Genomic DNA, 15,189 nt, shown 5'->3' on the forward strand with positions numbered 1-15,189 from the left:
GGAGACTTAATTTTCACGCTACGGTCCTATTACTATCAATTTCCTCTGGGACTACTTTTCTTCAGTCTAGTTGAAATGCTATTAATAGATCACTCGCCAAACTAAACTGAACCCAATGTTTACCAGGTCCACTTTGAATTTAATCCTCTACTCCAAGGTTGAAATGTAAAAGCTATATCTCTATCAGCTTCTGCTCTAGTTCCCGAAATATAAGTTTTCCCCCAATTTTTGCAAGGTGACCCATTCTCATTTCCAGGGGTTGGGCTGGGGATTACGCTACTTTCCGGTGTTAATCTCGGGGTTTTCCATGCAAGTTTGGGGTCAAAACGCCCAAAGGTCAACTTAAGGTCACCCAGAGATCAAATATCCATATTTGGGTTCAGAATCTCATGGGGGTCTCAACTACCAATTTTCATTCATATCCCATTAATACTTCACAAGTTATCCCATTTCAAAGGTCCAGTATCACTTTTTCCGGAAAAATACTATTAACACTCGAAGGAATCGCCGGAGGGTTTTCACTCACTAGGGGTCTTTTTCCGGGGTTCGTATCTTATGTCCAACGCCGCAATAAAATCATTATGCCACCTTTCATCATTTCGCGTAAATTGCCTATTTCCTGTCTAAGGGCGTGTTTTTCTAAGTGCTACTAGCTTCCGGCCCGGCCGCCGGATTTGGTTCAAGTTATAATACAAGATGTATCTTGCCACTACCTATCATCCCTCCAAGTTTCAGCTCCCCGCATTCATTGGAGGCCGAGAAACGACTTCCGGAAATTAGGGGTGGGTTTGTTTACTTTGGGCATAAAATCGGAAGGGAGGTCTTAGGGGTCTGGGGTTCCAAACTAAAGCTTCCCTCAACTGAGCCTACAACATACTAAAATTTGAGCCCATTCCAACCGCTAGTTACCGAGTTCTGATAGGGCGATTTGCACTCGCGGGAACCCTTATCACTTGGGGTCGGGGGTGCGAAGGGTCTGGATTTCTGCATGCCCGGGTCAAACCATCTCTAGTATCCGTCCTATGAGTTTCAGGGGTGGGGGGGGTTGCAAAATTGGTACCGTTTGAAAATCCTGCTTAGTCTCTGTTTGTTTTGGTCGATTTTGCAACTAAACCAATTGTTTACTCTGCTACTTAGATTACTGACGAATCAATCTTACGCTCAGGTTACTATAGCATGTATTACAGTAGAATCACCAATTCTACAGAATCTAGAAAAATTTATGATTGGCGCTTTTTGATAACATTAATTCAGCTTGAGAAAACTAGATCGACAGGTAAAATTTTTATTCCGCTGGAAATCTAAGAATTAAATTCCAATTTCAAAACTAGAAATCGATCACTTTTTTCGCGCCATTTCCACGTTCGTATTTGGAGAAAGATATTTACGTCACTTTCGGCAGATGAATTTCAATTGAACTCAAAAAGTTCATTAACACCTAAGTGCATTTATAAATGAATCAATATGTATGAATGCACATCTGTAGTTATTAGAGACTTTTAAGCATCCTGAAAAAAAAATCAGCAAGACCTATTTGAAAGTCTTCACTACGTTCATTACTCTTAAACAATAATAACATTGCCTATTCGGTAGGAACTGACTTTTTCTCCGTTCTGACTTCTTCTCTATCCAAATCATATGTCAACTTTTCAATCTTTAAATCCAACCTTCCGAGAATTTTTCACTTGATTACCTCTAACATCCTTAGTGATCATTCTTATCTGCTAAAATGGTACCAACTTATATCTGCTGCTTTTCACAACTCTATAAAATTCAAGAGAAAGAAAAATTGTGACGTATCTCTGTTTACTCCTCTCGCAAAATTCATCTTCCTAATCAACCACAATAGCCAACATGCAGCTGGAAAAAAGCCAATGAACGCAAGAAAATAGAAAAAAAAGAAAGACACTTTTTTTGATAAAATTAATTCAATTTGAGAAAACTTGAGCAATAACTTAAAATTTTATTTCGATTGGAAATAAAATTCATAAGTATATAAGAGTCAGAACTACGTTCATCGACTCTTAAAATCGAACCCTGAAAAATCAAGATGGAGCGATAACAACTTTCCATAAAGAAAAACAAACAAAAAATCACAAAACCCAAAACATGGCCAACTAGAAGTTTCATATGTGTGAATGAACGCAAGTGGAAGAACGTGAATCGTTAACTGACAGGCAAAAATAACAAACTAATAAAAAAATGATCGTGAACACTTAAAACAGAATATTTTTTTTTAAATGATGCTCCAACAAAAAAATTGGTGCACATATTTGCGCTATTTTACATAGTATTGGGGCATAGAAGGACCGTGAAATTTCAGCACAGAAGATTCTTAAGCATATGTCAAGTGCAGCCCTCAAATAATTAAGAGCTTTGCGAAAGTGCAGAGACCACAGGCTTCTATGTTTGTCAAGGTCAACAATGTTAATAAACTACAGTGTTTTAAAAAGAATTGATTAACTCTTTCACATTCACACAAAGTAATTCAAGAATAGCACTTCTATTCACTTTTTAACTTTATATTACAATAATAGCTTAATAATAGGACGCTCAATGATAGGCGATTTCGTTTAATTACTTGTAGCAACTTTTTCAGGACTTCGTGTCTTGTAAAACAGCAGATAGGCCATATGCCAGTCACCTCCGCCAGAGAGTTTCAGTATCTCGTCGTTAGTTACAGCTGAAATTTTGTCATCGTCACATTTAAACCAATAATCATCGGCTTTTTTCACCCATGCAATGTAATGGCCAGAAGAACTGTTACGGCCTTGGTGAGTCAGAACCGAGATTAATTCATACTTTGCTGAGTTGCTGGAAAACGGATCGTCAGGTAATCCAGACTGCTCATACTGAACTTCCTGGCTTCCCTCCCAAGTATCCATCGGCTCTCCTTTTGCCTTCTTGGCTTTAACCTCTAGTGCTTTTCTGTCATCTTCATCCTTTAGCAGAGTTCTAGTAGCTTCTAGCTTTCCCTGCAGTTCAGGTGTACATAAATCATAGAGATCCAGCTCCATTGGAAATTTCACATCCCGCAATTGTTTGGCGTTAACACCTTTGTTTTGCTTATACGAAAACCGAACCAGCTGAACGCAGAGATATCCTGGTAGCCTTGATATTAGACTACTCTTCTGGAAGTCTGAATCACGCCCCAATGTTTCGGATCTTTTGTGAATTGTTTCCGTCATTTTGTTTTTAATTCCAGAGTAAATATGACTAATTGACTGGTTGATGAAACAACTGAGTTGCAACTCATTCTCTTTCTCAGTTTTCACTGGCTCATCATCAGTTTCCAGGCATTTCGTGGTTGACTCTAATTCGATTGCCATCAATTTTTTTACGTAGGTACGCGATTCAGAACCCGGAGTTTTAACTTTGTTCCTGAGTTCGGATAGCAATTCAAGGTAGAATTCATTAGCATCTTGTTGCATAAACCCTCCGTGGTCATCTTTCTCGCTGAAGCGCGGTTGCCATCTATGCACGCCTGCGATGAAAATATATAGTGCCGGAATTCGTGCTTCTTCGGTCATGTTGAAATTTTGGTACAGCAATGACATATGTTGTACAATATCGGTTTCGTCACTGAGCGAACTGTTAGTGTCGCGCGTGTACTCGTTAATAGCTTTATCTAGCTCAGGTATTGTTTTCAGGCATTGGATTGTAGCATTCAAATAACAAGTATTCCCCAGGTTTTTCAAACCCATTGGCGCATCAAAAGCTTGTGCTCGTTCAGATTCATTCATGTCTTCTAGGAATTTAACTTTCTCGTTAGGTTCTTCAATCACCTCGTCTGCGGAGCCCATCAACATAAGAGTGCAGTTGTCTTTCAGAAGCGCTTTTATTGAATCATTCCAACATTCACCGTCGTTAACTAATTTACCTTTCAGCATTACTTTTTGTCTTTCAGGTGGCACGCTGGTCAGAGCAAATATCTGAGCCTTGAAAACATCAGGTGGCTCATCAAGAGACAATGATACATTTTTAAAGGTACTTTTTCCATTCGTCCATTTGATATTCACAGATTTGGTAGCCATTCACCTTCTTGGAAAAAACAAGCTAACAAATACGGACAAAATACAGAAACGCAACAGAGCTTCGCACCACTAGAAACACCGCCCAAAAGTAGATATGCAAGCTAGCAGAAAAAAAAACCAAAGCGACATAAAGGCTTGTTTTTAAAAATTACATCAAAAATTCAAATTTCTTGTCTCAGGGGATATTCAATATGAGGAAAACACGTTCAGCAACACGATTGCTTGCGTTTAAAAATTACTAGCGCGCAACGCACCTCCGGTGCTTCTCATTTTTGACAACTCATAAAAAAACCGGATACATTGGAAATAAGATCTGCATCCTTTGAGTATACTCTGACAGCACCGAATTGCAGGGAAGCTAATTTCAAATTTGTGAAGTTTCTCAAATTCAAGTTTTTATTTATTCAAATTTTGAAAAATTATAAGATCTTTGAAAAATTTTAAAATTACAATAAAAAAGGTCACATCCTGTAAACTAAAAGCAAATGAGCAGTCGCATTTGCACTCAAAAATTGCAGCACTTAAGAGCACACTTACAGTACTCAACTACAACGTTAGCAACTTCAAATTTTTTACAAAAACAATAAATTTAAGTTTTCAAAAAAAAGATATTTTATGAAAACCAGACAAAACTTCACATCTCGAAAACTACCAACAATTGAGCAGTCTTCTTTGAAGGCAATATTTGCAATCCTTGACACTACTCTGACAGCACTCAAGTACAGGGTTGGGATTTTCAATTTAGTGAAGTATTCTGTAATTTGAATTTTCTAACCCCCGGAACTTTTGGTCTTAACAAAAAAAAAACACTTTAATTGCACATCGAAATTAATTTCAATGCACAAGTGTATGTCAAATGTTTTCTGTTTTTTTTTCTATCAGTTCATAAAAATATTATAACATCATTAGTTATACATAGTTACAATAACAATAAACAAAACAAAATCTTTTACAATTATCGATGATTACTTTCACCTGAGAGCTTCAAGGTGGTTTAAATTTAATGTTATTATACAAACTTGAAACTTTTCCATGAAACTTTACCATGAGTTGCCACAGAGGGGTCTTCTTTAAATAATAATAAATAATAATTCTTGAATTTTATCTTTGCTTTTACTGTATGTTACTATTTCTTTAAAGATGACTTTATCATCTGTTAGTTTGTTCCAGATTATGACGGACTTTTTAAAGAAGGAATTTTCTATGTATTGGCCATTGTATCTGTTGCGGAAATATATTTTTTTGGTTCTTGTATTAGTATCTATTTGGTGGTTATCATACTCAATGTTATAATAGGCTGGCAATAAATGTATTTTCAAAAAAAGTGACATAATATTTTATAGTGCAGAAACATTGTTACTGGTAATATGTTGTGTTTTAGCTTCAAGTCTGAAGATGAGTCGTATTTTGCACGATCGCAGCAAATTTTTACTGCCCAGCTTAACTGGTTTTCCAGAGATATTATTAGGTTAGCGGATATTCCACTTAAAAGAGTTGCTGGGTAATGCAAATGACTAATTACCAGTGCATGCATTATCAAGTGTCTTGTTTTCACTGGCAATGGCTTTTTGATTGATTGAAGTGTTTATATTCCGCATGCCATTTTCCTGAGAATAATTTTGATTTCATCTTGGAATGTGAGAAACTGATCTAAAACTACTCATAGGTATTTAACATTGGTTTTCTCCTCAATTAGTTTGTCATCCAGAGTTATAGTATACTTTTCATCCTTTTTCCTTGAATGTTTCTTGCTGAAAACGATGAGTTCTGTTTTTTTTTGCATTCAATTGAAGTGAGTGTTCTGAAAAATAGTTTGACAACAGGCTGCAATTGGCTTCGAGTGCTTTAATAGCTTTTTGTGGATCGTTATTTTCACAGAATAGTAAAGTATTATCCGCATTTTGAACTACTTTACATGTTTTGTCAATTTGTTTGTTGAGATCGTTAATGTAGAGATTGAATAGTAGAGGGCCAAGGACAGTGCCCTGTGGGACACCCTGCTCAAGTGCAATTCAATCGGATTCGGTGTTGTTAACAATTGTTTTCTGGCTTCGGTTGGTGATAAATTAATTGATCATTTCTATAGCTTTTTCGGAAAAGTTTAACCCTTCTAGTTTCTGTTTAAGATAAGTATGATCAATAGAATCAAATGCTTTAGAAAGATCCAGTAAGGAACATGCAACAGTTTTGTTGTTGTCTATTGCTTTTCTGAATGCTTCAGTGCAATAAAGAATAGCGTCGATTGTTGAATTTGATGTTCTGAATCCAAACTGGGTATTACTTAGTAATTTTTGGGATATCAGATATTCGTTGATTTGTTTATATAACAATTTTTCAAAAATTTTTGAGAGAGCCAGTTATAATGATAGGCCTATAATTTTCAGACCAAAAATTAACAGCAGCTAGAAATCAGCCGGCTTTTTTTTGCTCTTTTTTCATTATTTTCGCGTTTGATCTTTCTGACCTTCAAACACTAAATGAAAATTTTCTAAAAACAAAAATACAGTCGTTTACATAAAGATTAGTCTGAACTAGAAAATTTATTCGAATAAAAACAAAACATCCGTGCATTATATTATCAAACCCTAAAATTTGGAAAATTCCATACATGCTTTATTCGAAAATCTGTATTAAAAAACCGAATTTGGCAAAAGAAAAAGACAGTTACAAAAAAAAACAATTTAGAAGAACAAAAAAATTAAAGCTATTCAACAGAAAAAGAAAACTGTTTTACAGAAAAAATATTCGACAGAAAAAGAAATTTCTTGCAGGAAAAATTTATTTCTAGCAGTACATATTTATCAGCAGAAAAACAGGTAGTCATTGCTTGATCGAATCAGACGAGCGAACAAATTAAATTTGGGAAAGGAAAAAAACTTATATTTGCAGAAGAAAAGTATACAGCAGAGAAAAGGAAATTATTTTGCAGAAAAAAATAGTTATCTCAGCACTGTAATTAAATTATTTAGCAGAAATACAGGATCTGAAGTCATTATCAAATACTGTCCTTCCAGTTACCAGTCATTTGCATCCATTTTAACCATGTCAAGCAAAAAACTTAGCCAAGAAGAATTTAATGGACTTCAAAAATCAGCATTATACAAGATTTACTCCGATTTGTACGACCAAAAGGAAGATAATCGTAAGATAATGGAGTTTATTGAGAAAACATCGGAAGCAGTAGAAGTTTTAACTAAGTTAAAAAGCTATATTGTACCAGGTAGAGGGTCCATTACATTAAAAAAACATCTCGGAAATTCAAAGCAAATGAGCAGTCGCATTTGGATCCAAAGTTTGCAGCTCTTGAGAGAAATCTAACAGTTGCCAATTCCAGCGTTGGAAATTCCAAACTTGGCGAAACTTCAAATTTGAGTACTTAGAAAGATTTTTGAAAAACTATAAAAAACGTCATTTCTCGAAAAAGATTTGAACAGTAAGACTTGGAGATGAGACTCGCAACCCCTGAGAGTATCATAACAGCCCTGAATTACAAGGTTGTCAATTTCAAATTTTGGAAAATACTTTTAAATTTAAGTTTTCTGAAATTTTTTCGAATAAATCAAGAAAACGTCAGACCTCGAAAAGTATAAGGATTTGAGCAGTCACATTTGAAGGAAAAAATTGCAACTCCTGAGAGTCCCTCAACAGAGCCTCCCTATAGAGATGAGAACTTAAAATTTTGTCAAACTCTTCGTGAAATTTTCATGAATCTCTGTGCCAGTCGCTCATATTTGGAAGTTTGACCTTGAGCAACGCCGTGCCAGTGGGTCATATTTGGAAGTTTGACCTTGAGCAACGTTTAGTCTTGGTTTTGGGGTGAAACGCAATTTTTCTAAATTTCGAATTGAGCATGTTATGGTCAAGTTTCTCGCGAGAGCTGAAAAAAACAAGAAAATATAATCAGAAGAATCGAACTACAATCGCGGGAAAGTAGTACAAAAAATAGGAATTGAAATTGCTATTCGCAATTTCGCCGTATAAATCGAGCGAGAGTAAAGCTGCCTTATTCCTAGAGAAAGAACAAGTCGTCAAGTCGTGACGAGAAGATACACAGAAGAATTGAATGGACCAGAGTGAACCTTCGGTGTAAAAGTGGACAGCTGAAGCTGCCCACAAGCTGCCCAATGGTCAAAACAGAAAGCTTGCGTCTTGAGTGAAAACCTTTTCAGTCCAAACTTCTTGGGTTAATTTTAAATACGGGAATAATTCTAGAGTCGGTTTTTAATTTAGTTACTCGTTTATGGAAGTCGTGTCGGTATGTACGTACCCAATTTAATTTTCTTGAGTGTGTTTTACTGTGCCATTCTGCCAGATTGGCACAGCGCAACTTTCCGACGAAGCACGAAGCAGAGAGAAAAGGCCTTAACAACAACACGGAAGCGGAGGCTTGGTCCCCCAGAGTATGGTGAAAGACTGTAGTAAACTAACTTTTTAGCTACTCTGATGCCATAGAACTTTGAATTGACACCGGTACTGTTTGATACTTTAGAATATGAGTAGCTAGGAAGAGGAAAGAGTTAATCCATCTCCAATGGATTTAATATAGAACTGTCACCAAAAACATATTAAAATAGCATACTCTAGCCGTGTTTTTAATAGCAATAACGTAGTCTGAGGATCCGAGACTCAGCTATGTGGTTGTGTTCGCATGTAAACGAAAGTTGATCAAAAATCGTTTGACTGATGGCCTAAAAATAGTAACTTTTTATTTAGCCCTAAACAGACCAGAAAGTCAACTGGCAAGGTCGAGACGGTGAAAAACGAGTAGGATTAAGGTAACTGACGCCTGCCAGTCATTAATAGGCACTTTTTCTACGCTCCGTCGCTGTGTAGTATTTGGGCAAATGTTACATAGACGTTTTTATGGCGCTCCTGGGTGGGCCTGTTAAAGGCATGAGACCATCATGATCAGCAAACGTTTCAGCGACGAACCCTCCGCTCCGGGCGTATGCCCGAGTTAGAGGCCTTAGTGACCTTTTTTGTACTAGGGGAAAGGTGCGTACCCTCCGCCTAGTACTGTTTACCTTTTTAACTTAGTTAACACCGAAAATTCCGGGGGCCGGAGGGTTAGGTGGGAAGTCATGAGCCCGCTTGTCCCAAGGTCCCGGGACCAAAAACAATTAAAGAGAAAGCGTAAAACCAAACAAAAGTAGTGTATAACCAAGAAAAAGCCAAAAACAAATTTACTTTAAAATGAAAAAAGTACAAAAAACAGTAAAAAATCCAAAAAGGAGCAAAAACAGTAAAAAACATAAAGTGACACATTAATATGTTATTTCCGGACGAGATGTGATCTGACCTTCCTGTTTTTTGTTGTTTCAGATTGATTTATATCATTTCTGATAGAAAGTTTGTGTGTTTTGGTGAAGGATTGGGTACCCTCCCATGAGTGTAATTTGAGAGTTTAAGCACGTTGATGGTAATTTTGCCGGTGACCGGAGGGTAGAGTGGCAAGCTGACCGACGTGCTTCACACCCAACAGGGACACCAGGGACAACATCCATAACGACTGATGGGTATCGTTGAAACAATTTTAGTATCGTTCGGGTACTATTTCATTAAAGCTTAAGTGGTGGGGGGCACGATTGGCGCGGTCCGATTGTACCCTCCGTCGATCACAAACTTCCGAGTTAAGGGTCTTAATTCGGGTATTTTGGTGCAAAGGAGGGTATAGTAATATTCATTAACGACTACTAATAGGTTATGATTCTTATCATATATTTCCTATCTCCCATTTAGACCCAAGAAACACCCAAATTTTGTCGAAAATTACCGAATTTCGACCAAACTATAGACCCCCAAGATTTTTGATATCCGAGCTTTTCCGAACAGCAAAAAGTTTTTATATAGAGAGTAGCTACGTAGTCCTACCCCCATATTCGATCCCCCTGACTAAGTCGATCCCCTGACTAAGTCGATACCCCTGACTAAAGAAACCGCGTGAGAAAGCACTCAGCACAAGTTAGGAAAAACGAAAATTTTTCGATCAAAATTTTGATAATTTTCTGAATTTCGTCAACTGTTTTTGGGGATCAAGTTTTTGAATTTTTAGACTAAGAGCAAAAAAACTTTTTTGTGTTAGGAGCGTGCTAGCATAACGTGCTCAGTTGCCAGAAAAACTCTTCAGTAACCCTCCGATTAGCTCCGTGAATAGAGCTAACGACTTAAGGATTGGAAAAGGAAGGAATCGGAGGGTCCAAATTTGATAGTTATTGGCCAAATTTTTGTCTCCAAACCAATTTTGGTCCGGTTTTTTGCATTGTTCCAGTGCCGTACGGGGCTACTACGCTCATTTCAATTATTTTTAGGCACCTTCAAAAGGAATTGCGGAAAAAGTTTTTCAGAACCTATATAGGTGATAAAAAAAGGCCATTTTGACAAACACGTTTTTGGCGATTTCTCACAGACTAGTCAACCGATTGGGATAATTTTGGTACCATAAGTCGAAATTTTTGACAAGTTTTTTCGCACCGCAACGGTTTTTGGGTTAAAAATCTCGGAAAAGAAACTTTTTTTAGAATTTGTTGGTTCGGAGGGTCCAAATTATAGGTAACCCTCCGAGCGGCAGAAAATTTTATAAAAACACCTTTTTATCCTACTGGGAAGGTTGACCGTGTCAGCCAACCTGGTTTCAAGTAAGTTACACCGCATTCGGAGGCTTTATCGCGGTAAAATAACCCTTTTTCCTGATTTTAAGGGAACCCTCCGAAGTAACCCTATGGAGTGAATTAAGCCCCTTAGCAACCCTCCTTAGTGGAAGTTTTCCATGAGACCCTCCGAAGAAGTTAGAGAATAGAGAATTTAGCTTGTTTTGACGCTTTCTTGAGCTAGTTGAAGGCCCTTTTCAAAAATTTGAAAATTTTGGAAGAACCCTCCGAAGTAACCCTCCGGAGCATATTAAGCCTCTTATTGACCCTCCTTAGTGAGTTCAGGGGGACCCTCCGAAGTCTCTTGGGTGACTAAGGTACCCTCCGAAGTAACCCTCCGGAGTAGGCTAAGTGTCTTAACAATCCTCCGAAGTAACCCTCCGGAGTGACTTAAACCTCTTAGCAACCCTCCTTATTGAAAACTTAGTGAAACCTTCTGGGGCATTTTGAGAAACGGAAAATATCCATTTAAGGTTGGGATAAAAGGTCAACTAAAAACGGGCATGCATATTAGGATCATAGGAGCCCATTTGACCCGGAAATTTGTGATAAACTTTCGATTCTAGATCGGGTGTATCAGAAGTACCCGAACCAAAACTTTTTTGTTTGTGATTTTGGTTGTGTGGTTGCCTTGAGCTACTTAATTGGAAAGCTCGGGCAATCCGGGAACAGATAGAAGAAGACCTCGGTGAGTGTATTAGGCAGATACACACTCACTTGAGAAGAGAGGTTGTTCCCTGCTCTCGTGCACTTGGAGCGTTCCGGGTGTGGGGGAGCTTTTTCATAGACTTTAGAAATTTTTCGATCAGAGGTTGCCTTGAGCTACTTAGTAGGACAGCTCGGGCAATCGCAGGACATCTAAAAGAAGACCTCGGTGAGTGTATTAGGCAGATACACACTCACTTGAGAGGATTGTGTCCTGGGATTCGTTCTTTCGGATCGTTCCGACTGAGGGAAGTCTTTTTCTTTAAGACTAAGTTTTATTGATCTGTTTCTGAATCATCACTGCTTTTTACAAAAGATTGTTTGATTTCAACAAAGCAGTGAATTGATAAGAGTGTGGCGGTAAATTGATACTGATGAAAGGTCGCTGTCACCTGTAGGATATTCTTATCTGATTATCAATTGTGTTTTGTGTATTGATTATATCTTGTGATACTGTTATACTTCACAACGGGGTTGAGTTAGCATTATATCAATACTGAATAGGCCCTGTGTGTAACTTTAGCTGAGTAACTAGTATTGTCATTAAGAAATCTAAGAGACATTTTGATACTAACGGAATCGAGTAGGCAGCGTTAAGTAATTTAACTTGAACTTGTTTGCGGTACGCGTGCATCGCCATTAAATTGTGCGGGCATTACCGTTTAATACAAAGAGTGCAGCATAGGGACTCGCTAGGATTGACTACTAAGATTCCCAGGCTGAGCAAGGGAAGTACGCGAAAATTTAGAACTAGGCGTAGCCAATCTTCGGTTAGCAGCGTTCCAGTGGTTTTTGATGATAACGAATCGACTAAAGGTCAAGCTGATCTTTCAGTGAGCGAAATGAAACTAAAAAGCGAGAAGAACCTCGATGGCAATCAAGGGCGAAGCGCCGACTCCGGAACGGCGGGCGAGACGCTTATGGACCCCTTTGACGAAGGGGAACAAACGCTTATTCGACCCGACTTTGAGCCGAGCGAGGACCTCGAACGGGAGGAAGTCGAGAGGACAGAGGAGGCCTTAGAGCGTTCCGAGGTCGAGCCTCGAGAGGAAGTATTGTTCAGGGGAATGTCCAAATCAGAGAATAAGAGTCATAAGTGGAGAAAAGATTTTTCACAACCGACCAATACCCACTTTTCTCTGGCAAAGCAGAGCAAGAACGCGATGATGTCGAGTATAAGTCCGAGTGAAGAACAAACTGGTTCGAAGGCAAAGAAGAGTTGGAAGTCTCTGTACGATGAGCGCATGGCGTCACTACAAACCGAGGGTCTATCTTCCAGTTATGACCATCCGGAGATAGCACACCCGCATGTGAACTTCACGCCGTGTCCGAGGAACGACATCAGCAGAAATGCGTTGTCCACTTCGCCGACCAGGCCAATGTCTGATGGGTTATACCTGGGAGTATTCTCGACGTTCGACAGATTGATGACGTCGATGGGCAAGCAAAAAGGCGGTGCGTCATCAAGTATCAGGCTGCAGCCGCAGTTGACCTCATCTTCTCTGGGGCTAACCCCGCCATTGGGGGCAGCTGCCGATATAAGTGACATGTTTGCTGGCGTAATGACTGGTCTGGATGATCTGAGACGGGACATGACTAAAAGAATAGATCAAGCTGACGAGAGAGCTCACCAGGGTCGAGAGAATTTGAGAGATGAACTGATGCACGTGAAGTCGCAGGCGAGATTTGATCAGGCTCAATTGATTCGCAACACCGATCAATGCCTGGCGGAGAGTCTGGCACAGGCAAACAAGGAGTCAGAGGAAAGAGAGGCTAGGATGACAAGAGAGATCGAGCGATTGTTGAACGATCACGATAATACCTACGCTCATACGATGACTAGCCTGGAAAGAAGGTTAGATGCCAAATCTGACCTAATGATGCGGAAGCTTGACGAGATCTTAAATGGGAGCAATCGGGAGGAGCGTTCCAACTCAAGGGAGCGCTCACGCCAGGCGAATGATGGAGATGGACACGAAGAAACAAGAAACTTGAGCGAGCCGAGCGATCAGACAATAGTGCACATCGACGTGTACGCAGATTACTTGAGTGCACTAAGTCCGCAAACAACTTCTAGAGCCGTGAGGGCACTATTCACAAGAGGTAGCAGAAAATCAGTTCGAGTCGACGATAGGTACAAGGAAGCATATGGTCCACATGAGGTAATACTGAACATAGACGGAACAAACATCTACACAAAGACCATGATAACATGTGATGAAGACCGACAAATCTACGTGGGTAGAGAAGAACTAAAAGTAAGATCTTCGAATCTAGGAATAGGGAGCGGCCCAGGGAAGCCCCCTCGAGGTCTAGCTGGATGAATCCAGCCCCGCCGGAAGCAGATGCTACTCCGGAGACAAGGTTGCCCACTGTGCCACAAGTCAGTTCAGTGCCAGATCTGACTACAGTCTCACCGGACACAACGATGTATGCCTCGATGTTTGAACCTCTGAATAAATCCCTCGAAACGTTCATAACCAAGCTCTCGAAGTCAACCGAGAGAGGAGAGAGGTCAAGAAGGACATTGAAGAAGCCTAAATCATACAAAGACGAGTCAGACGGCTGCATTGATACTTGGATAGAGGTGATGAAGTTGCACTTTGAAGAAGAGAGTCTCTCCAAGAAACAGGAATGCAGCGCACTAACGAGCAACCTGGAGGGTACTGCCCTAAATTGTGTAATGGTGAAAAAAGCCAATGAAAGAGACAGCGCTCGCAAGATATTCGACATCCTGCTGAATCGTTTCGGCTCTGGAGTACAAGGGCACCAGGCTATGGTGAAGTTCGAAAAGAGGCGTCAAAGAGATGACGAATCCATAGACAAATTTTTGGACGACCTTGAATTGCTTAGGAGGAGAAGCAATCCCGATGAGAGAATATCCAAGCGAATTTTGGCGATAGTTTCGAAGTTCATGGACGGAGTGAAGAGTGAGGAGTTGAAAACGATGTTAGCCACACACTTCACCTTGTCGCTTGACCAGTTACCCACGCCTGATGATTTGCGTATGAAGTCACGTGAATACTTGCTCATAAAATCAAGGGCGCAAAATCGTTACAGCAATTATGGCAACTACAGCGGGACGAACACTGGCACGAGCTCCAGTTGGTACAAGCCTCTCTACGACATGGATAAGAGGAGGTCATGTGCGAATTGTGGTTCGATGGACCATCATGTTTCCGCGTGTTCTGCTTTCAAACAGGAACATGAAGGCAATAGGCTACTTTCTCGACGACGTCGATGCGACCGACGAGGATCACGAAGAGTACGTTAGAGGGCTCATCATGAAATATGGACCGAGGTGCTTCTTCTGTAACTTGGAGGGACACTTCAAGTCGGACTGCACTCAGTTTTGGGATGCAGTGGCGGACGCGAAACACCCCCGCCACGAAGAGGCGCTTTCGGGTGTCAAGGCCAGTTGGGCACGTCTGATGAACGAGGCCGAGTCTCGGAGAAAAGAGACGGCACCGAGCACCTTCACGACTAAGAAGGTGAAGACCTTGCCTGACGAGGGGGCAGCCTCGAGCCTGGAGGCAGAGTCGGCCAGCCCACGCAAGATAGATTATGGTTTGGCTTGGCGACAAGGACAGCGTTACAGAATGTCAAACAGGAGCTAGCCACGAAAGAAGTGGAGCAATGGGTAAGGTCGGAACTGGAAAGCACGGATCTTCGGGAAAAGTTTAACATTCTGAGTAAAACGACGCAAGAAGAGGACAAAAAGGAACCCAGAAGGCAGGGACTAAAACTGAATGTCATATCTGGTAGAACTTTTGGAATGACGAAAGAAGGGACGAAGATAATGT

At 40.0% G+C, this 15,189-nt stretch overlaps 3 protein-coding genes across 3 annotated transcripts in view; 2 read left to right on the plus strand and 1 right to left on the minus strand.

The window, feature by feature from the left end:
- The window catches only part of LOC134845457 (U2 small nuclear ribonucleoprotein A'-like), a 361,634-nt gene that overhangs the window by 117,436 nt on the left and 229,009 nt on the right, over window positions 1-15,189 (plus strand). The gene's annotated exons all lie outside the window — the stretch shown is intronic.
- LOC134845456 (protein FAM98A-like) overlaps window positions 1-15,189 on the plus strand; it is a 183,186-nt gene that overhangs the window by 117,434 nt on the left and 50,563 nt on the right. The window lies entirely within an intron of this gene.
- Window positions 2,444-4,038, minus strand: LOC134845735 (ubiquitin carboxyl-terminal hydrolase 14-like). The gene has a single exon (XM_063862796.1). It carries the CDS (start codon window positions 4,032-4,034, stop codon window positions 2,574-2,576), a length of 1,461 nt encoding a protein of 486 aa, XP_063718866.1. The 5' UTR covers window positions 4,035-4,038; the 3' UTR covers window positions 2,444-2,573.

This window comes from Symsagittifera roscoffensis, chromosome 5 (assembly GCF_963678635.1).
Source record: "Symsagittifera roscoffensis chromosome 5, txSymRosc1.1, whole genome shotgun sequence".
NCBI classification, from domain to species: Eukaryota; Metazoa; Xenacoelomorpha; order Acoela; family Convolutidae; genus Symsagittifera; species Symsagittifera roscoffensis.